At 45.6% G+C, this 22,108-nt stretch overlaps 1 protein-coding gene across 1 annotated transcript in view; it reads right to left on the reverse strand.

Annotated features, from left to right (window-relative positions):
• The window catches only part of CASP7 (caspase 7), a 30,987-nt gene that overhangs the window by 8,707 nt on the left and 172 nt on the right, over window positions 1-22,108 (reverse strand). The window contains exon 2 of the mRNA XM_079900627.1: window positions 15,651-15,760. Within this exon, the coding sequence (XP_079756753.1) occupies window positions 15,651-15,760 (110 nt within the window). The remainder of the gene's footprint in view (window positions 1-15,650; window positions 15,761-22,108) is intronic.

The following is a 22,108-nucleotide window of genomic DNA, read 5'->3' on the forward strand; positions in this document are numbered from 1 at the left end:
AGATGCAAAAATCCTTGATGAACTCTCAGCCAGCCAAGCCAGCAATCTGTAAATAGGGTGATACACCATGACCAAGTGTGATTGATCCCAGGAACACAAGCTTGGTTTAACATCCAAAAATCAACCAATGTAACCCATTGTATGAACAGAATAAAGGACAAAAACCACATGATCAACTCAATTGGTGCAAAAAAGCATTTGACAAAATCCAACACCCTGCTATGATAAAAATGCTCACTAAACTAGGATTACAGTGGAACTAACTCAGCCTGCAAAGGGCATCTATGAAAAACCCAGTGCTAATATCATACTTGATGAAATAAAATTTATATTTTAAGGTGGAACAAGAAAAAATTAAACATAAAATTCTCTGTGTTTGTTTGGGCCTCCTCCCTCCGTCCCTAACGGGCAGTTTACCTCTGCACTCCACGTTAACCAGAACTCCTCAAAGACAGGAGTGCCCGCTCGACTGTAAAGATCAATATTTCTTCTTTCTTCGGATACTAGCAGTGTAACTTCTTAAAATAGCATTCTTTCCCAGTTCCGTAGGGGGTCGTGGGTGACTTGCTGCTGGCTTTGTATATGCTTATCTGGACTATGTAACTTTGGTGAACTTTATGTGAAACATCAGTATGTCATTTTGATGGACGAGCCTGTATCGCGAAAATGAATATGACTGTGCCTTTGACTTCTAACAGGTGGAACAGTTCTCAGAGCTTTCTGAGAATACGCTTCCTGGGTTATAACCCTCGGTTTGGCTCCAATAAAATTCCCGTTTTCTTCCTGATGTGATAGTTAACTGAATTTTCATCGACATACTTCATGATGAAAGGCTGAATGCTTCCTGCCCTACAATGAGGAACCAGTCAAATATGTCCACTCTTGCCACTTCTACTAAATACTGTATGAGAGGTTTTAGTCGGGCAATGAAGTTAAAAACTGTCATATGAATGAATGAATCAGGTTTTATTTGCTCATTTTGCAGACATGAAAACTGGGGTCCACAGAGAGGCAGGGGGTTGTCCAAGGTCACCCAGCTAGTGATCGGCAAGGTGGGACCATCACCCAGGCCTCCTCCTTCATGTCAGCGTTCCACAGCCTTATGCTCTTGAGTATCTGTTAGAATGATTTGTCCACCATCCTCCCAAAGCTCCATCAAAAGTTGGAAGAAGTAAAGTGAAAGTGAAAACTGAGCTTGTTCCCTGATGGGTGTGGCTCCAAGGGTATTTCACTCTGAGTTTTCACTGAATGTTACCTGAGTTTCTCAGAATCTCTGAAAGGATGTGGTCTTTCCCCTTCCTCCTCCTACTTTGGTCCAGATTACAGGTTAGCTATGTTAAGTCGAAACTTCAGATTCCATATTGCTGTTTTCAACCTCAACATGACTTTATCCTCTACTTTTATAGGGTCAAATTTCTTCCATCGTATCATTTTATTTCTAAAAGAGAAATGCCCTCAGTCTGGTCTCCTACCTTCTAAAGTCTCCCCTCTCAAAACATAGGTGGAACATTCTATGACATGAATCACAGCAAGATCCTTTTTGACCCACCTCCTAGAGAAATGGAAATAAAAACAAACAAATGGGACCTAATGAAACTTCAAAGCTTTTGCACAGCAAAGGAAACCATAAACAAGACCAAAAGACAACCCTCAGAATGGGAGAAAATATTTGCAAATGAAGCAACTGACAAAGGATTAATCTCCAAAATTTACAAGCAGCTCAATATCAACAAAACAAACAACCTAATCCAAATATGGGCAGAAGACCTAAATAGACATTTCTCCAAAGAAGATATACAGACTGCCAACAAACACATGAAAGAATGCTCAACATCATTACTCATTAGAGAAATGCAGATCAAAACTACAATGAGGCATCACCTCACACCAGTCAGAATGGCCATCATCAAAAAATCTAGAAACAATAAATGCTGGAGAGGGTGTGGAGAAAAGGGAACCCTCTTGCACTGTTGGTGGGAATGCAAATTGATACAGCCACTATGGAGAACAGTATGGAGGTTCCTTAAAAAACTAAAAATAGAACTACCATACGACCCAGCAAGCCCACTACTGGACATGTACCCAGAGAAAACCATAATTCAAAAAGAGTCATGTACCACAATGTTCATTGCAGCTCTATTTACAATAGCCAGGACATGGAAGCAACCTAAGCGTCCATCGACAGATGAATGGATAAAGAAGATGTGGCACATATATACAATGGAATATTACTCAGCCATAAAAAGAAACGATATTGAGTTATTTGTAGTGAGGTGGATGGACCTAGAGTCTGTCATACAGAGTGAAGTAAGTCAGAAAGATGTCGGTCTTCAACTGACATCTCTGAGGTAGGTGGAGGGGGCATAATCACACCCTTTTTATAGGTAATAATAACAACAATTAGCGTTTGTCAGGGCTTATTATGGGCTGGGATCTTGATAAAATTCTCATCTGCATTTTCTCATTGGCTCCTGAGAGGACTTTAGCTAATTTAAGCCCACTCGAAGACCCTAACAAGAGGAGCATTATGTCTGGTGGGCTGGAGGTCAAGTTTATGCCCTTTATGAGAGAAAATTCCACTTCTGTCTTCTGCAATACAGATTATTTTAAAACAAACTGTACAATGATATCCAAATTATAAACAAGCTGTGATTTTTTTAGGCTGCCATAAGCCAAACTACACCAGTGAGCATTTTTTATAAGAAAAACAGGCTTAGATATAAGTTACACGAAAAAGAAAAGAACTCTGTTTCTATCAGAATAGAATTTGGAAAACTAACTGCTTAAAAAAAAGGAACACAAAAGTGTGTATATAAAGATATACACACTTTAAAGAAAACACTTTCCATGGTTATAAAAAGTACCTTAAAAATGAATATGAAATGTGATTCTTATGTGATTCCCCAGTAAATATCTCAAGGGAGATAAGGACAATTTCCCTTTCTTATCCTTCCCCTAAACTGAATTCTCATTTTTCAAAATGAACTTAATATCTGCTTCTTCTTTCCGGATTTGAGTCAGTTCATATTAATTTTTCCTTCTAACTCAAATAGCTTTTTGTTAAACCCAGGTCTTCCCACATCGAAGCTGTGTATCAGAGAGTGATTAGCAACTTGATCCCATTGCGCTCATCTTCCTAAGAGGCACTGGCTTTGGGAAAACTCCATCTGTAGCTTAAGTCTGGGGAAGCAAACCCTGATGATGAGCTTAAAGCATGTAACGAGAGACAAATAAGAGGAAGAAATGATTGTCGAGAAGTCACTAGGGGAAAGGAGCCAGGAAGAAACCAGGCGGACTAAAGTCTATTGCCTATGGATAGATTCCGCAAGTAAAAGAGGCCAAGAGACTAGAGTCTACCACCTACTAGTTGTGAGGCTTTGGGGTCCCTTCTCCTGGGGATTATCTATCTCCCTTTCACCCCAGTTTCCCTCTTGTGGGAGCAGTGCCATCTCTTCCACTTTGCCAGCTGCTGTGGCCAGGGTGTTGCAGAGACATGAATTAAGTACAGCTTCACATATAGGAAGGGGGCTGATTCCTGAGAGGGGCGTACGTTAGGGAGCCCCAGTAGCTGATTCCGCAGGAACACGGCAATCGCTTTGCTTGAGTCTTTCTTTTGTGTGTGACACCCAATACTATTTGGAAACACTTTTGGACTGACAAGTTCTCTTCCATTATTTCCCCCTGGGGTTCCCATGTCCAGTTTTGAACCCTAATAGCAGGCCTCAATGAAAAGATCTGGTTGGCAGACCTAAGTTTAGTCAGTTAGCCACTCACTCCCATAATAACCAGCAGGGCAAGTACCAAGATCTAATTCGGCTTCTACTTCCTGGGTGGACTGTAAAAGGCAGGGTCTTGAATCTAAACCACACAGTTATTGTTAAAATAATGAGGAAGCTCTCCCTATCCTGATGTGGGATGATTTCCAATAAGCAGTGTTAAGGGTGGAACAAAACAAAGGGGCAAAACAATGAGACCAGTGCGCTACGTGTCAGGAAAAATTCGTATCTTGCTTGTATTTGCATAAACAGACCCTTGCAGGATGATATAATGGATAAATCCACGGATTTCCGGGCGGGACTGCCTGGGTTTGAAACCCTGCTCCACCACATAGCTGAGCGATCGTGGGCAAGTTACGTATTAACCTCTCTGGGCTTCAGTTTCCTCATTTGTAAAAATGACAAAATTATAGCATCTGCCTCAGAGTTGGTAAACAATATTCACAAAGCACTTAGAACAGTGTGCAGCATGTAGCAAGTTGTACTGAATAAATAAACATCATCATTATTACTCATGTTATTTATTAAATAGCATCAAAAGTGGTTACCTGTGTTCTGGAGCCAAGAGCAGGACGGCAGGAAGGAGAAAGAATTTTGACTGTATATCTCTTTTTCTATCTATGAATAAGTTAACTACTCAAAAGATTAAAATAAAAATTATTATTTAATAGTTAAAAATCACTTGCTGCAAATGGATTTCAAGACCTGTTTTGAAAATTACTTTTTGGACTTTTTGGATTCATACTTTTTTGTGCGAGTTGTTGAAAGGCGTCCCTGGACACCCCATTTCTCTGTTTTCCACTGTGATTTTTACCCCTCTCCCTGGCCTTCTTCCTCTACGTGTCAATAGTAACAACAATAATAAATAAAGTTCTAATAAGTACTACTTTTTGAACACTTACTGCTTTACATATATTATCTCATGTAATCTTTACAACAACTCTGTGAGACATAAACTGCATATCTCATGGAAAAAGATTACATTAGCTTGTCCAAGATCACAAAGCCAGGCAGGGGTAGTGTCCAGGTTTATTCTGAGGTCTGACACCAAGTCCCTTATTCCAGGGTTTCTCTGTTAAAATTCAGATTCCCAGGCCTTGCCCTAGACCCAGGGGATCAGAGCCAGGCCTGGGTATTTTCCTGGAGACGCTCATATCCTCTGAAGCCTGAGGGCCTCAGCACTAGCCTGGGCCCGCTTGGCCCTCACCTTTCACTGCAGTGTCCACTCCTGTTTCAAGCCCCTTCGCTACTTCCATAGCCCATGGAAGCAGAGGTCCCTGTGGGCTAGTCCCTCTTCCTCCTGGGCAGGGTAGAGAGTACCAGCTCATCCCACCCTATCAAACATCACTCTCCACATGGCTGCAGCCTTTGGGCCCCTTGGCTCTTGGCTAGAAAGTCAAATGAGATATGCCTCGGGGAGCACGGCCTGTGGAAGGCGGCCCTGGGGAGCACGGCCTGTGGAAGGCGGCCCTGGGCAGCAGCGTGGTTCTATTTAGGGTCATGTGTGGGATTTATGGCTCTCCACGAAACCTGCAAGGTCTCCCCGAGGTGACAGCTGAGCTGAACATTAAACCGAAACTAACTGCACAACCAAAAGGCTTCCAGGAAATGCCACTTTGCAAGCAATGCCATCCTTATTCTCCCTTGTTTGCACAATGTTTGGGTGAGTCCCCAGCACAGCCTTGGTGGCCCTGTAACTCACTATCAGCACAGTCGGGGGAGGTGAGCTCTGTGACCGAAGTGCTAGCAGCTCATAAAGAGTTACTGTTTGTTTGGAGATCAATGGTCAGAGCCAAGCAGATCATCAGATGAACAACTGCTGTTGGACAGAAGCAAGGCCCTCAAGGGCTCCAAAGAGATGGTGCTCATTAATCAGCCAAGTGCAGAGAGATGGCAGTGGCCTGGTCCACAGCTCAGCACCACGGGGTCTCCAGGGGTGGGCACCAGGGTGGGAATGAACAGGGTGATAAGAAGCTTTCAAGGATCCAGGTTAGAAACTTCTTCAGCTGGCGATCCTCCCCCAAAGACAAGATTCTCTAAAAGTGGCTGTTCTTGTCGTCCTGGGTTCATTTGGCCTTTTCTGCAGAAGATGCTAGCACACGTGGGCACTGCCGTTACACAGACCCCAACAGGTGGGCACCCGCACTTTGTTCAAGTCCAGATCAATGGAAACCAGCCTTTCTCCTGATTCTGACAAACGGTACAAATGGTGGAGGAACCACTTAAGATAGTCCCTAAGTCACCAGGAACAAGTATCACTGATATATTTTTAAAATTTATTTTATTGAAGTATAGTTGATTTACAATACTGTGTTAATTTCTGCTGTACAGCAAAGTGATTCAGTTACACACACACACACACACACACACACACACATATATACATTCTTTTTCATATTCTTTTCCATTATGGTTTCATCAAAGGATATCGAATACAGTTCCCTGTGCTATACAGTAGGACCTTGTTGTTTCATTAATATTTTTTAAAAGGGTTTTATGCTTTACAAAGTATGTTAATAATCATTACCCCCACTTGTTCTGCAAAGTACAAATGAGAGGTATGGAAAGATGTAACAAATAAAGGCTGGCCAGGGTATTTTTAACGCCAGATTCTATCACTTCCCATTGTACCCTCGCCAGGCCCCGTTCTGTTCCCTCCCTTTGCTAATTTTGTGCTGATAAACTTAGTCTTTAACTTGACCTTTTTACATTCTGAACACATTGGCCAAGATTACGACACTGAGGAGAAACACAGGATTCTGGTTTTGGAACCTGCTGTTAAGTGCGAGGCTGTGATAAACCAGACCAGTGAAGTAAAAAGTCCAAGTCCTCTTAAAAGCTCATGTGTTACATACAATTGGCTGCAGATTTTAAAACAACAAATCTGGCCACGAAATCACTGTGCTTGGTTAGGGCTGGACAAGCAAGGTCACAACAACTACAAAAGCCTGGTAGAAAGACTGACGTAGGAAGTGCATTCAAGTGTGCATCAAAGACAATGAGCAGTTAATTTACACAAGCAGGTTGGCTGACTACGGCGCTTCCTAACCATCCTTCATGTTTGCTGGTGTTGTATTTCCTCGCTCATATGTGCAAGGACCACTGTCTTCATTTCCCAGATGTATTTTGGTAAGCTCAAATCTCTGCTAGGAACACAGATAATACCAGCATTGATTATCAGGAAGGACCTAGATTATCCTAACTTCTCAGGTCGACAGCCATTATTTGGAACCTCAGATTTCGCAGTCATTTCAGCAAAATCAAGAGGCAAAGAGTTACCACCAAGCTCTGATAGTTATTTATGTAGAAAGACTTCCTTGAAGAGTCTACAGTAACACATACCAGAAAACATTATAGGATAAAAATACTGTACCTACTATACAAAGAAGTGAAAAGCCTCAGAAAGTGCACAAAAAATTTTTACAATCCACTCTTGGTACAAGTATAATTTTCCCCATCACCAGAGTGAATAAATACAGGTTTTATCTTCTTACAGATCGCCCAGGCTGCTCGAAACGTGAACTACACCTTTCTATATTTGGAAGGGAATATAAGCACTGCAAACCCGCTATTTATTTTCTAAAGTGTCTCCGTGAATAGGAGTCCCAGTAGCTCTGTCTGTTTGCAGACATTCATCAGCATGAAAGTAAACACACCACCAGGCACACATTTCCCCAGGGCTGCTTCATTCGGAACTAGGGCTCTGGTTTTCATAGCTGCTTTGTCTAAATATTTTTGGGATGATTCATTCATGGTTTCAGGATTTCAGTAGAGGGCATTCCCAGCAGTGCTGACATACCAAGGCAAAGAACAAGACCGAGAGGAAGGGAGAGAGTGAAGGTGGTACCTCATGTCTCCATCTGAAAGCAACCCCCTCTGCATCAGAACTAGGCTTCGCCCTGCGATGACCGGCAGCGAGTTTCCTTCTTCTCTGAAATAATAAAAACTCAACATGCTCGGAGCACAGCAGGGGCAGGAGATTGGCACAGTCCGTCCGGCCCTGAAGGCCCGTGACTGAATCAGCAGTGAACCGCACGCTGGAGTTTTCCATAGGACCATTCACACTGGGGCTGGGAAAGTCACACTGGCCTCCCCCTTCTCTGCTGACCGGCAGAAATACCCAGGCTCCACATGGCTGCATCCTCCCCACTCCAGGACAGCTCCCTAGAGAAAAAGCGACTTTCTAGGAACTTGGGGTCCCATGGAAAAAAACCCCACATTTCCACAAAGATGCAGCCAGTAGCACCATCTCTGAGAGTGAAAAACTGGAAACAATGGGGAAATGGCTAAGCAGGGGACAGAGTATCAGGAGAATAAAATACTACACAGCTATTTAAAGTGATGAGCACGCAGATGTGGGCAACCCACCGAAGTGCCAAATCTACAAAAGGTGGCGAAACAGCACACGTAGGAGGTGCAAAATATGTAAAGTTCTACGTGAGTGAACAAAAATACGAAGTGAGTTCGTGCTGAATCAGAGAGTTCAAATTCATCAGGTTATTTTTTTCCTTTTAAAGGTCCTCAAGGTAGTAATATAAGAATAAAATAGAAGACCATAGAGGCATACCAAATAGTTTAATTTTCAAATGAAGTATATAAACATTTTTCAAGGGTCTTGGATAAAGCGAATGACTCAGGAGTTACCACACTTCCCCACTCCGCCCCTCCAAATGCAATCAGGAAGAGGTGGATGCATAAAAACCAAATTATTAAGCAACGCTTTTCTCCATTTCCTGGTTCAAGGTCCCAGTCAGTGAAACGTGGAAGCCGATGAAGGGGAGTTATAACACCTGCACTCCTGGGAAACCCCCTAATCACTTGCCATCCTCAGGTTTGTGAAGGAGAAAAAACTGGCTCTGTGCATTCTTCTCTGAAACTCAATTTGCAAAAGTAAATTTCCCACTTACACTGGGAAACAAAGTCAGTTTAAAATAGGCTTAGGAGAAGAATTATCCGCCTCCATGTTTCCAACCTCCCCCTTAAAAAAAGAACAGAGACCTCTGGCAATAAAAATTGACAAATGACTCAAAGAAAAACACCATTCAGGGGAAATAAAGGACTGAGTTCTCTTTAAATAGCCTAGAATGAAGTGGGAGACACAATGGTGTCTGTACTGTGGCTGCAAACTTCAGAACTGAGAACAGCTCACACACTTCAGTCTTGATTCTTACACAACCACTTCATCCATCTTGTTCACTTTCAGCTGAGCAGTATACAAACTCACCCTACCAGATGCAGGCCAGACAGAAAGCCCTGAGCACCAGCAAGCTTGGGGTTTGAATAGGCAAGGCCATAATGCACATTTCTTATTTGTGATTAGGAGCTCCCTTGAGAAGCAACGGGGCTTCTTTTCATAATACTCTTCTATTACTGGACTTAATTCTACACTAACGGTGTTTTAAAAGTTCTATCACTATGGAAACCTGACATTTACCTCCCTTTCTCACTTTTTCTGTTAACTTTAGAGCTTATTTTTTCCCCTCTAGAAAAGCAATAATCTAAAATAACTAGAGGTATTCTATACACGTAGAAGTCATGGCTTCAAAGATTTAGAGCCTATGACCATGGTTCAGAGGTGTGGCTCGCTGCTCCTGAAATGGGCACGTGGCCCTCTTTATCAGAAACCCCATCGCTAGCCCTGTTGAAATGCTGTCTGTATACCATCTCTCAGCTGAAGTGAAGCAGAAAGGGAGCACTTTCAATGAAGAATTAAATTTGCTGACCCACTTGGGTGGAAGAAAAAAAACACCCCGCTGGTGGATTAATATGGTTGAATAGCTAGATGCCACTGCACTTGTGGGTGGTACTTGACGTAAGGGGCGGGGGAGCAATGGACCCCAAATTAGACCTGGGTCTTGGTCCTGTTGGGTGACCATGGATAGAGGACTTTGCCTCTCTGGCCTTCACTTTCTTTGATCGTTACACAGAAGGGGAACTGGATAAATCACCTTTCAAGGAGTCTTCCGGTTTGAAATTATGATTCTATGATTTCTCCCTTATCAGGTAACTTAATTCTCACAAACAACCCAGTGGATAGGAATTCATATCCCTGTCACGCAATGAGGGAACTGAGGCTCAAAAAGGTCAAAACACCTGCTCTAGTTGTTCAACTAAAGAGTGGGACTCAGGGCCAGGATCTGAACCTGGGCTGTCCAACTCCATACCAGCACTGCTGTCATTTTAAGTGGTATCATGACTACTTCAAATATAGCATTAATTCTTTATTACTCTTTATATAGAAAGTTGGGAGACAGGCATCCAGTATTCTGGAGTCTGAATCTGAAGGCTTCCTTTATGGAAAAGTAAACTGCCTGGGTATGTTTTAATGTTCTTTTTCTTTCTAGGGGCCTCAGACCCAGCCTCTTTCAATCAAACGAGTGTGACTGAATGGCTTTTGCTTAATTAGGGACATAGTCCTTGGGATGAGTTACCGTCTGCTTTCTTTGTTCTTTTCTCCAATTCCAAAGCATTGCTTCTTCTGAAACACTTCCCCTACCTGCCTCCAAATGAACAGGCAGGCCACCTGGATCTTTCTTATAATTACACAAATAACACTTTTTTTTTTTAAATAGGGACATGTTTACCTATAACACAATTGGTGGAGCAGCTCAAGTTGCAGCCCAGGAGAAAGAAGAATTACAACCAAGTGGCATTTACGAAACACACTCCAAGGAGGACAAAGGTCAGAACACAAAGATGATACACAGGAGAAAGCTCATGGGATCTGAGCCAGTGCTTCAAAAGTAGGGAGCTTATCAAGCTTTGAAAACAAGCCTTTTCTCCTGCCCTCTTCACGCGGAACTGGAAGGATAGATACCTCCCTCAGCAGGGACACCCAAGGCTCCACCAAGGCCCTGGGGAAATTTGAGAGCGCGTGCAATCTGTCTTTTATTTCCTTTAACAGTGACCTTGAGCAGAACTCAGAAAGGAGCCTCTGATTTCACAGCTGAAGTGTTCCTGGAAGGGGGACATCTTCCAGGCTACTGGGCAGGGCTTGGTCTTATATGTGCAGTGGCTCTCAGTGGTGCCGCCAGGGTCAAACTCAGCCCGTCCATGGGCTCTACCCACTTTCCCAGACCTGTGCCGTGGGGCCTGGCCATCATTCCCACCGTGGCTCTGGCCCCGGCAGGCAGGCTCTTCTAGTCCCCTGATAACCCCACTGCCTTTTCTCTGACAGGTCCCAACTCCTCCAGGCCCACCCTCATCCTTCCTCTCCCAGCCTCCCACAGCTTCCAATACTCTACAATTCTGCAATCAGTTACTACCTGTTATTAGCTATTTTCTATACCCGTACCTAGATATTCACTAAGAACTTGAGTTTGTATCCAGGGCAGGGACCACGTCGTTGACTTGCATGACCGGTAACCCTGTCTAGGATCTAGGGTTACCTTTACATCAAGAGGGATCCCTCTTCAAGTTCGCAGATGACAGGGCGCCTTGTTCATCAACTATGGCTCATAATGAACATAGACCGCGCACACACAGTTGGCCCTTCGTATCCGAGGAGATTGGTTCCAGGACCCCTGAGGATACCAGAATCCTCGGATGCTCAAGTCCCGTATTTCAAATGGAGTAGTATTTGCATATAACCTATGCACATCCTCCCTTATACCTTAAATTATCTCTAGATTACTTATAATCCCTAAAACAATGTAAATACTATGTAAATAGTGGCTGGCACTCAGCAAATTCAAGTTTTGCTTTTTGGAACTTTCTGGAATTTCCACTCCCAATATTTCTGATCCACAGTTGGTTAGATCCACGGATGCGGATCAGAGGAGACAGTACTTATTTCTTCTAAGTCATTATTTTTTTAAGTCCAAGCACTTTACTAATGTAAAATTTACATTCTAAATATTTTTCCTTTGTGGTTTTCTGTGTTTTCCAAATGTTCTCCAATAATCAGATAAGTTGAAGATATTTCAATCAATTGTTTTCTTTTTAAGAAAAGTGAATTAAGGAACTGCCTGGTTTATTCAGGGTCCAGTGAAATGGAAATAAAATGATGCTGTCATGCCATCTAGTGGCACTGACACAAAAAAGCCAAGACAAGTGTGAGGGCTTGGGACCACCTGAGTCCAGCCCAGGCTTTTTGGGGAAAAAGAGGCGTCTTTTCGTTTCCCAGAATCCTTGAGGTTTCCAGAGGAGGGCGAGGGTCCTCAATTAGAGACGGATGGGGGTGCTACTGCCCCCTCCACTGCCTTACCTCCCTGCAATTCTGACACTTAGAGAAGGGAACTGGGGATGGGACGGGAGGGGGAAGGTGCCTGCCGTCAGCTGCAGGGAGCAGCCAGCGATGTTCCCACAGGCTGCACCCACACCTCTGAAGTGTGGGATGCAAAGTTCCCCACGCGCCACAGCGGGGGCCATGGGAGGGGCTACTGCACACCTGCCAGACTTGCAGGAAACAATCAGCATCTAGTGCTGTGTTCAGGTCACCCCAGTGAGTCACAGATAACAATCCCAGGTAGAATCCTTAAGGCACAGAGGGTAAGTGTGGGGCGTCCATGGGTCTGGTGTGATAAGGGACACTCCCTCTTTGCTTCAGATCACCCCATTTTAATCGCACTCAGAGTCTCACCCCATCATATACAAGGTCCCTGACGCCAGCCAAGTTTCTCACGAGGTCTCAGTCAGCAAAGCCGAGGCAGCAGGCGCGGTCAGGGGAACACTGAGAGGCAGCAAATGCTGGTGCGGTTCTGTCACTGTGACACTAGAAATATACACAGCTTTACCTCTTTGCTGAGCAAGGGGGCTCAGTGGGCACGAGCCGCCTTCAACTATTCCCAGGGGTGCAGGTGCCACTTGCCTCTTCGTCGGCCCTCTCCCTCCACTTGGTCAAAGTCTGGTGGCTTCCACCTCCCGGGCACCTCTGGAAGCCCCAGTCCCGCTCCATCTACACCATCCACTCTGGCCTGGGGAGCAGCAATGGCCTCCTAACTCATGTCCCCTCACCACAAAGCCCTCCTCAGTGCACTCCCCTCCATGCTGCAGCTCCAGTGGGCTTGTGGGTTTCCGCAGGTGTAATCGATCAAGTCACTCTACAGCTTAAACCCTTTAGTGACATCGCCATCCTTACGATTGATTCCAAATCCTTTACGTGACCTGCAGACAAGTCCTGCTAAAATCTGGTTCAGCCCATCTCCCCTTGTCTCTGCTCTGTCCCCTCCGGGGGTCATTACACCACAGTTACTGGTTCCATGTCTGCCTTCCCCACCAGAACGTGAGTGAAGCAAGGGCCACGTCGACCTCACTGCTCTTGCCCCTGGTTGCAGCGCCAGGGCCAAACACAGAACCAGGTACATAAAGGTGGGAACGGAGACTGGTGGTTGAGAGCTTGGTTTTGAGAGGCAAGTGAATACAGGTTCAAATCCTGGTTCTGCCACTGATCAACCATGGGATTTGGTGCAAGGGACTTAAGCTCTCTCTGTCACGCCGCAAGTATTTAATGAATAAATGAAATAATGGATGTGACCAAAAATGGCATCTCAAGGGATTAATTTTAAAGCCAGTGATACTTTACTAGATGAAAGGACCTTCTATCCTGCTGAAGTTAAAAAAAAAAAAAAAAGGAAGGAAAAATCTAAATTTTACGGGTATGTCGCAAATCCTGATTGAATTTTGTTTGCATTGATTGCCTATTTGGTAGACGGCCCGTGTACCATGTAACACGTGGGTACGAGTCAGATGCCTAGAGAAGGCAAAGAAAATAAACAACTAACATTTCACAACCTAGATGAATAAGACATTAAATTGACATTTATTGTAGTTCAAGCACATTTAATAATTCAACAATCATGTCTTGCAATTCATACAACTAAAATAAGCAGTTCATAAAATGGAATTTAAATATTTTGCAAGTATTTAATTTAAATATTCACTGTTTATTTTGATAATATGTAGCTTGACATCAATACCGGCCACACTATAAAAAAAGGTATAGTGGACCAGAATACAAAAAATTATCCAGGCTTATTTACCTTTCCAAAGAAGTTAAGGGGGTAAAAAAAAACCCACATCACAGACCACACCTATTTTTGCAAAATGATGGGTCTTTAAGGCAGTGGTCTCCAACCAGGGTACTCAGAGATTTTCCAAGGGGTGCAGACAAGACAATTCTAAGTAAATGAATTGCCAGTTCCTCAATTTCCATTTGTATTTCTCCTAAAACTGCTCTGCCTGAATATGATACCACCTCCCCTTCCCCAGTTCCCCATCTCCCACTAGAGAGGAGAAGGGTGGACTTCTCACCCACCCTGAAATCTTAGATGACATAGAAACTGCCACATCATCTAACTAAGACTTATGAAATGGCTATTATATGATTCCCGTTTCTCTTTCACTTAGAGGCAAGCTGCTTAAGCTGAGTACTCAGAGAGATGGGAAAACTGAAATATTACTACATCCTTTGCAACTGTTCTGAGGGGGTGTGTAGTTTTACATTATTTGGTGGGTATGCGAGCGAAAACATTTGAAGGCCACTGCTCTAAAGGGTTTGCACTGGGGAGTGGTTTAGCCTGGACCACTGGAACTCATGGCTTTGAAAAGTTTGCAGTAATTGGAGCTGTATTTTCTGGTCACCTCATCAGATATCTTTGACCCTCAATGGCAACCAGCGCCAGTGGAATTCGGACCCAGGACGCCGAGGCCTCCCCACTTCTCCGAGTCATGTCTGGGATGATATGACCGAAGGATCTCTGCGGGATGTTGCAAGGAGCCAGGATGCCCCTCATCACCAGCTCTCCTCCTCCTCCCAAACATTCCTTGGGAGCACTCCCTAACCTCACCCCCTATACCCCTTGCTGTCCCTCCGCCGTGGGGCTTGGTGTAGGCGCTACGGAGAAGTCTGATGCTCTGACGCACAGACCGCTCCTGCCTCTTGCCAGGGAATACCACTCACATGACCAAGGTTAAGGAGGGGAGGGAAGGGGCTTCCCCCACGTCCCTGCAGCCCTACTTCTAAATAGAAAGCACGGCAGAGCTGTTAAGGGAGTGGCGCTGGTACCGTTTGGGTTCAGCTCTGCCATTTATTAACTGCCACCAGAAAGGCAGGCTACTAACCCTCTTTTTTTTTTTTTTTTTTTTTGCGGTACGCGGGCCTCTCACTGCTGTGGCCTCTCCCGTTGCGGAGCACAGGCTCAGCGGCCATGGCTCACGGGCCCAAGCCGCTCCGCGGCATGTGGGATCTTCCCAGACCGGGGCACGAACCCGTGTCCCCTGCATCGGCAGGCGGACCCTCAACCACTGCGTCACCAGGGAAGCCCTACTAACCCTCTTAATGCCTCAGTTTAGCTACCTGTTAAATGATGGTAAGAGTAGAACCATCTCCTGGGACTGATCGCGAGGACTCATGCAACACTGAGCTGGCATACAGACGCTTAGCAAATGAAGCTGTTATTATTATTATTAAATGCAAAGTTTAGAACTTCAAAAGTGAACTCCAAAAAGGAAAAGGTAGGAATCAGCAGAGTGCCACCCTACAACTTCCCATCCCATGGCCTTCAGTTCTGTCTTTCAGCCAAGCCCGTTCCCACTGGCGGCAGCAGCCCATGCTCTGCCCTGAAGGAGGCTAGCGGCAAATCACCTCTGACGGTGACAGCCCCTCACTCCTGGGCAGCTGCCACTCAGACACGCAGCAGCCAGGCAGGAGACCCCCAGAGCCTAGGGATTGCCCTGGGGACAGGGGAGTGCACAGGGGGACCCCAGTGTTGTCACACACAGCTGGCAGGATTCTGTGCAAATCTCCCACGCACAGCATAGACCTCCTTCCTTGAAGGTCCGCTTCCACGTGGGTGGGTGGGTGGAGAGGGCAGAGGCGTGGTAGGCTGAAGTGGCCCAGGGTCCCTCTTTAACTCAGCAAGGAAGGAAACTTACCTGAAGAGTGATGGGACAAAAGAGGACCGGTCTGGCTTCGCATCAACTGTGTCATTGCTTGCTGAGTCCCCAGCCCCCTGCTCCTCGATATGGTCTTGACTGTCTGCCATCTGGAAGGAAAAAAACCAACCAGAAAATTGGTACCCAGTGGCATCACTGGCCTCATGATATTTTTAAATAACACTCATTCAGTGACATAGCTTTTAATTAAGCCTGGAGATGACCAGTACTGCCTATTTGGGCTCCAGGACTGCTGCACCAACAACTCATTCAAAGGCTCCAGCGCCAGCCCCATGTCAGGCCTCATTCCAGAGACTGGATACACAGTGGCAAAGAAAGCAAAGTCCCTGCCCCTCTGGGAGCTTCTGATCCAGCATTCAGGATTTTGTTAAATGTTCACTGCTTATGAGAAACTGTGGAAGGTTCGTCAAAGTCTGTAACAACAAGAAACGCCCCCTAAATTCTTGACAGGTTATAAGATGGTCATCCTGGGCTTCCCTGGTGGCACAGTGGTTGGGAGTCCGCCCGCCGATGCAGGGGACACGGGTTCGTGCCCCGGTCCGGGAGGATCCCACATGCTGCGGAGCGGCTGGGCCTGTGAGCCATGGCTGCTGGGCCTGCGTGTCCGGAGCCTGTGCTCCGCAGCGGGAGAGGCCACAACAGTGAGAGGCCCGCGTACTGCAAAAAAAAAAAAAAAAAAAAAAAAAGATGCTCATCCTTTGCCCGACATCACTCAAACCCAGTTAAAAAACAGCAACGACTTGGAGTATAAAGTTCTCTTTCTGCTTCAGATGGTTTTACATGGTTCTACCAGAGTAGATTTCCATCAAATTATTTTCCTGCTCAAGAATTTTCACGAGATCCCTACGATCTCAAAGTTCAAATCTTAAACTGAACTCATTGGATCTTAGGGTCTTCATTATCTAGTACTGGAGTCGATGACAGACGATGGCCCACCACCTGTTTTATTGTTTGTTTGGTTTTTCTTTGAGTTTTACTTGTTCTTCCTTTTTCTAATTTTATAAGGTTGAAGCTGAATTGACTGATTTGTGATCTTACTTCTTTCCTACATACAGGTGTTCAGTGCTAAAAATTTCACTCTAAGTACTCACCACCTGTTTTTGTAAATAAAGTTGGAACATAGCCACGCCCCTTCATTTACATGCTGTCTGTGGCTACTTTCCCACCACAATCGGAGTCGAGTAATTGTGACAGAGATCACGTGGCCTAAAAAGCCCCAAATTTTTACTACCTGGCCTTTTACAAAAAAGGTTTGCCAAGCCCTGATCTAGGATAACTACCAGCCAGTAGGATCCCCGACTCACCTTCTACTTCCCTTATTTTAAGTAGTAAAAATAGCAATAATAAGAAGAGAAACTCACACTTTTTTTTTTTTTTTTTTATTTTTATCTAACACACTAGGCCGCACAGCTTTCTTATACACTTGAGGGCCATTTTAAGTAGTGAAACCATCAACAAAAACCACAAAAATGCAAAATACGAAGCACTAAACAGACCACAAAAAGGACTTTGTAAGGCAGTGCTGCCTCTGCCTCAGCTGGGAACATGGGGATCAAGTGACTCAAGTTGTTTGACGCTGTGCATGGCTTCCAGTGACCAAAAAAGCCCCGTGTGTGTATTGATCTGCGAATTACAGATAAATTTTAGGGAGTAGGCAAATTCATAAGCATATGGTCAACTGTATTTTAAATGTACAGAAAAATATTGAGCAGCCTGGCACGCAGGATCTACCCTTGTCAAATCTTAACATTTTCTTACATGTACATCTAATCCTTTCTATACTTTTTTCACACTTATTATTTGCTGTGCTAATTGTTTCATAAGCATTACCTTATTTAACACTCCCCCAAATGCTGTTAGATCAGCCCTATGATCACTGCCTTTTGACAGATGAGAAAGCTGCAGTTAGAAAAGGTTAGTAACTAGTCCCAGGCTAAGTAACTAGTAAACTAGACTTGGACCAGAAGCCGGCAAACAGGCACTCAGAACCCACTCCTCACCACCACACCATTCAGCCTCCCAGCCTCCTAGCATCCTTGGGCTCACTACGCTCATTTCAGGGTCCATCAGGGCTTCTGGTTCTCCCTTTCTGGTAGTCACCACCCAAATGTCTGCTGGACAGGCCATCTTTGCCCAGCTGGCTAGTTCTCAATCTTCAGAATTCAGTTTAATGGCACCTTTGCAGGAGGTCCTCCTGGATGACACCTACCTCACCAACTCCCTTCCTTCCCCCAGTCCCTCTACAGCCCTTCTATTGATCTTGTTTACTTGTACTCTACTTACTGCTTGGTTCAAACACGACAATGTAAGTTCATCATGGCAGAGGCCCCTGGCACACAAAAAGTATTTGCTAGATCCGGCTTCCCTGGTGGCGCAGTGGTTAAGAATCTGCCTGCCAATGCAGGGGACAGGGGTTCGAGCCCTGGTCCGGGAAGATCCCACATGCCATGGAGCAACTATGCCGGTGCACCACAACTACTGAGCCTGCACTCTAGAGCCCGCGAGCCACAACTACTGAGCCTGCGCTCTAGAGCCCGCGAGCCACAACTACTGAGCCTGCGCTCTAGAGCCCATGAGCCACAACTACTGAGCCCGCGTGCCACATCTATTGAAGCCTGTGTGCCTAGAGCCTGTGCTCTGCATCAAGAGAAGCCACTGCAATGAGGAGCCCACGCACCGCAAGGAAGAGCAGCCCCCACTCGTCGCAACTAGAGAAAAGCCCGCGCGCAGCAACGAAGACCCAACACAGCCAAAAGTAAACATAAATAAAATAAATTTATTAAAAAAAAGTATTTGCTAGATAAACATTAATTGAGTGGGAAGCTGGAAGAAACAAATGCACTGAGGGAAGAGAATTAGCTAAGTGACACAGCTGGTCAGAAGCAGAGCCTTGAGTCATCTCTCCTAAACCAAGTCCTGTGTCCTTTCCCGTAAAGGGACTGGCCTTCAGTAACAAAGGGAAACCTCTCCAGGCTCTAATTCCTGCCGATCTCAATCTCTGAGCAATCGCACAGTGGGCCAGGGTGGCAGCTGCAGGTCTGTGTTCCTGTCAGGCTCACCCAGGGATGTTTTCACACCACTGGAAAACAAGATGGCATCTATCTCACAGAACCCCCGTGCCCCAGAGCACAAGCAATGACTTTTGGAGGTGGGCAGAAGGAATCCAACTGGGGGGGAGGTATCCAAGATGGCAAAACGTCAACCTTGTGTCCTTGAGCCCCGAGAGGCATTATCATGTCACCCTGCAGCTTGTTTAGGGGTGAGCTGGGCAGTGAGGGGAGAAGTGAGAGGAAGGGCGAATCCTGTAGCCGGATCTTTACAAAGACAGTGAGAAGTCCGACGGCTATCTTGTTCCTCAACACATCGTGAACCCCCCATCATAGCCACCAACCTGTTTCCAGTTGTGAGGCAGTAAGATTTTTCTGATTAGGACCCAAAATGTTTCTTGAACACAGAGATAAGCCATCCCCAGAGGAGATGAGTGTAAGTCCGGGCATGCAGAAAACACTCAGTCATTTTTATTTCATTTCCTTTATACAGACTTAGTTACTTTTCAATGTGGACTGTTATTAGCAAAGCACGGACGTATTTTCAAAATTAACAAGTTAACGTTATACAAAATCCACCAGAAAAAGACACTAAATTCGACATGTGGTGTTGAAGCCTTGAGTCTTTTGCTAAGGCTAATCTTAAAGACTGAATCTAGGAAGTATGATGATAGAACAGTGTGACCATTATATATAGATATAATTTCCTGGAAGTCCAAGGCACCAGGTGTGTGCTAGGAGCCGGGGATACACCTGACCTGGTCCTGCCTTGTTGAGAGACAGGCACTGATAAACAGCACAAATGTTGATGGACAACCGTGATCAGTGCCATGAGGATGAACAACTTGTGGCCACAGTAGGGGACCTGACCTAGCCCCAGAGGAATTAGGGAGGGTTCTCAGGGGAGGAAATGTTTGACCTGAGGTCTGAGAAGGGGAAGCAGTGAGGGTGGAACTGAGGGAGGCACAGGGAACTGCATGCCCGTTAAACACCTGACATGCTCCATTGATGGAGAGGCTCAGTTTGAATCTCGCGTCCCCCCCAGAGTTTTGGAGGGAGCTTTGGACTTAGCGGCAGGCTGATTTCTATGGCTCAGTGGTAGGAGGATCTCCAGAACTTTCTCTGCAAACACTAGGCCAGAAGGGTCTTCTGTGTGAAACCTACAGCATCTTTCTGGGTTGGTGCTGTTTACCGACCAGGAGGGCAGCAAGAGTCCCTTCTAACAAGTTGCCAGAGTGTGCGTCTAGAACGAGGCAGTGCTAGGGCTTTCCTCTGAAATCTGTAAGGCTAAACGTTCAGTGACTTCCTTATTCCTAGGAGACTGGGCTTAATTTCTGGGTGAAATCACGTTCACCCAGAATGAGGGTGGTGACCGAGTGGGGAGCCTGGTCTCGGTCACATCATATCAGTCAAGCCCAGACTTGGTGTTGACCTTTTATTTCCGCTTATCTTCACAGCCCAAGACAATCCAGGCCTATCTCAGTCTGCTATACTTGGAGAGGGCATGCCTGGCGTTATTTTCTTGCATTCGTCCCCTCTGTAACGCTCAGGATGCAAAGAGCAGTCAGCCATTCAAGGGAATATTGCTTATTCAATTGTTTCAGTTGTTAAAAACATCTATCTTCTCTTTAAATAAATGAATATATAATACACATGAAGCATTAACCGTGTCAGGCACTCTCTGTAAGCACTCTGCTAATTATTATTATTACTATGATCCACTAGGACTCTTATTTGTAGATTATCTTAATCATCCTTTTATAGTTCCAGTTATAGAAAAGTGCCAGGTACATGGCAGGCACTCGAAATTTCTTGATAAATGTCACAGCTGAAATGTACTTAAAATTTTTTAATCCTTCAGGGCCCCGAATAAATTGTTGATATGGGACAGACCACAGAACCAAAGGGACCTAGGAGGGAGGCTGAGAACCCAGTTATGGTGAACCACAGACCAGGGGTTTAAATCAGTGCCTCCACCTATTAGCCATGGGACCTTGAACAAAGTACTCAACCTCTCCAAGCCCGAGTTTCCTCATCTGTAAAATGGGAGAATGGTGACGCCTAAGTCACACATGGCTATGAGGATGCATGGAACAGCGCATGTAAAATGCTAAGCATGGTGTCTAAATGTTCACTAAGTATTCCCTGTTATCACCACTGTCCACAGAACTCAAGACTAAGACGACATTCAACTGTCAACCCTCGCTGTTATTTTAAAATCACATTAATATTTTAAACAGCTTTTGTGGAGACTGAAAAAAAAGTTCCTCTAGTGTTATTTCTATACATGCTTAATAGGCGACTGGTACAGATCTGGTAGGAAATCAGTTCCCAGCTACGGTCTGAATTTCATTGCAGCTGCTTCCCCTGAAAAGTGACATGATACAACTTGTGCCTCACTCTTGCCCCAACGAAGACAATCTTCCTAAAAGGCTCAAAGAGAAGCAGCCCAGGGGACCTCCACCGCTCCCCTCCAGCACCTGGAGGGGGAGGGGGCTCTGCTGGGCGATGAAGTACTCCACCTGATGCTCACAGCACTGCTAAGAGGCTGTATTTGCAGAAGAAACTTCAGTTTTCTCAGAGAGGTTAAGTAACCTGCCCAAGGCCACAGAGCTAAGAGGAAGCAGAAATGGATTATGAACCTAGGCGGTGACTGGCTACCTGGGATGAAGGTCAGGCCATAGACCCTAAAGGAGGAAATAGCCTGTAAGTAAACTAAGGTTAGGGCCAAGTCCTTGGCCAGCCCAGGAGTTCAAGGGAAAAGGCTGCGAATGACTCAGAATCACCCACATATAATTTTACTTCCCCCCAAAAAGCGAAGTTGAATACAACGGTGAAAGGCGGCAGCCTGAGTCCTGCCTTCTTCCGCTTCCTGAAGGAATCTTCAAGAGCCGTGCACAAGGGTACCTGAACAAAGATGACAGCGGCTTACGGGTAGCCTGCTAAGCCCTGACAGATGCACTGCTATGCACCACAATCACCTCATTCCATCGTCGCGGCAACCGTCAGCCCGGGCCCACCACTATCCCCATTTCACAGACAAGCACAGAGAGGGCCAAGGCCCCACAGCTGACGGGCAAGGACGCTGGGACTGGAACCCTGGGCTGTCAACACGGGAGACCCCGCAGTTAGCCAGGCGAGAGAACGAACCCCTCCCGCCCTCCTAAATCCACCCCTCCTTCTTTTCCAAATCCCGAATAGTACCGGGTGTCCCAAGCCCGGGGACCAGAAGGGAAGGGAGAACAAGCTGAACAAAGCAGGCGATGCTGGGGGTGGCGGAGAGCCTTCTTCCCCTAAGTTGAGCGCCGGCCGTCGGGGCAGCTTAGCCCGAAGGGACCGGGCCCCCACCGACCGTGCTCGGTGGGAAGGGAGGAAGGAGGCGGGGGAAGG

This window comes from Stenella coeruleoalba, assembly GCF_951394435.1.
Source record: "Stenella coeruleoalba genome assembly, chromosome: 16".
In the NCBI taxonomy this organism is placed as follows: Eukaryota; Metazoa; Chordata; class Mammalia; order Artiodactyla; family Delphinidae; genus Stenella; species Stenella coeruleoalba.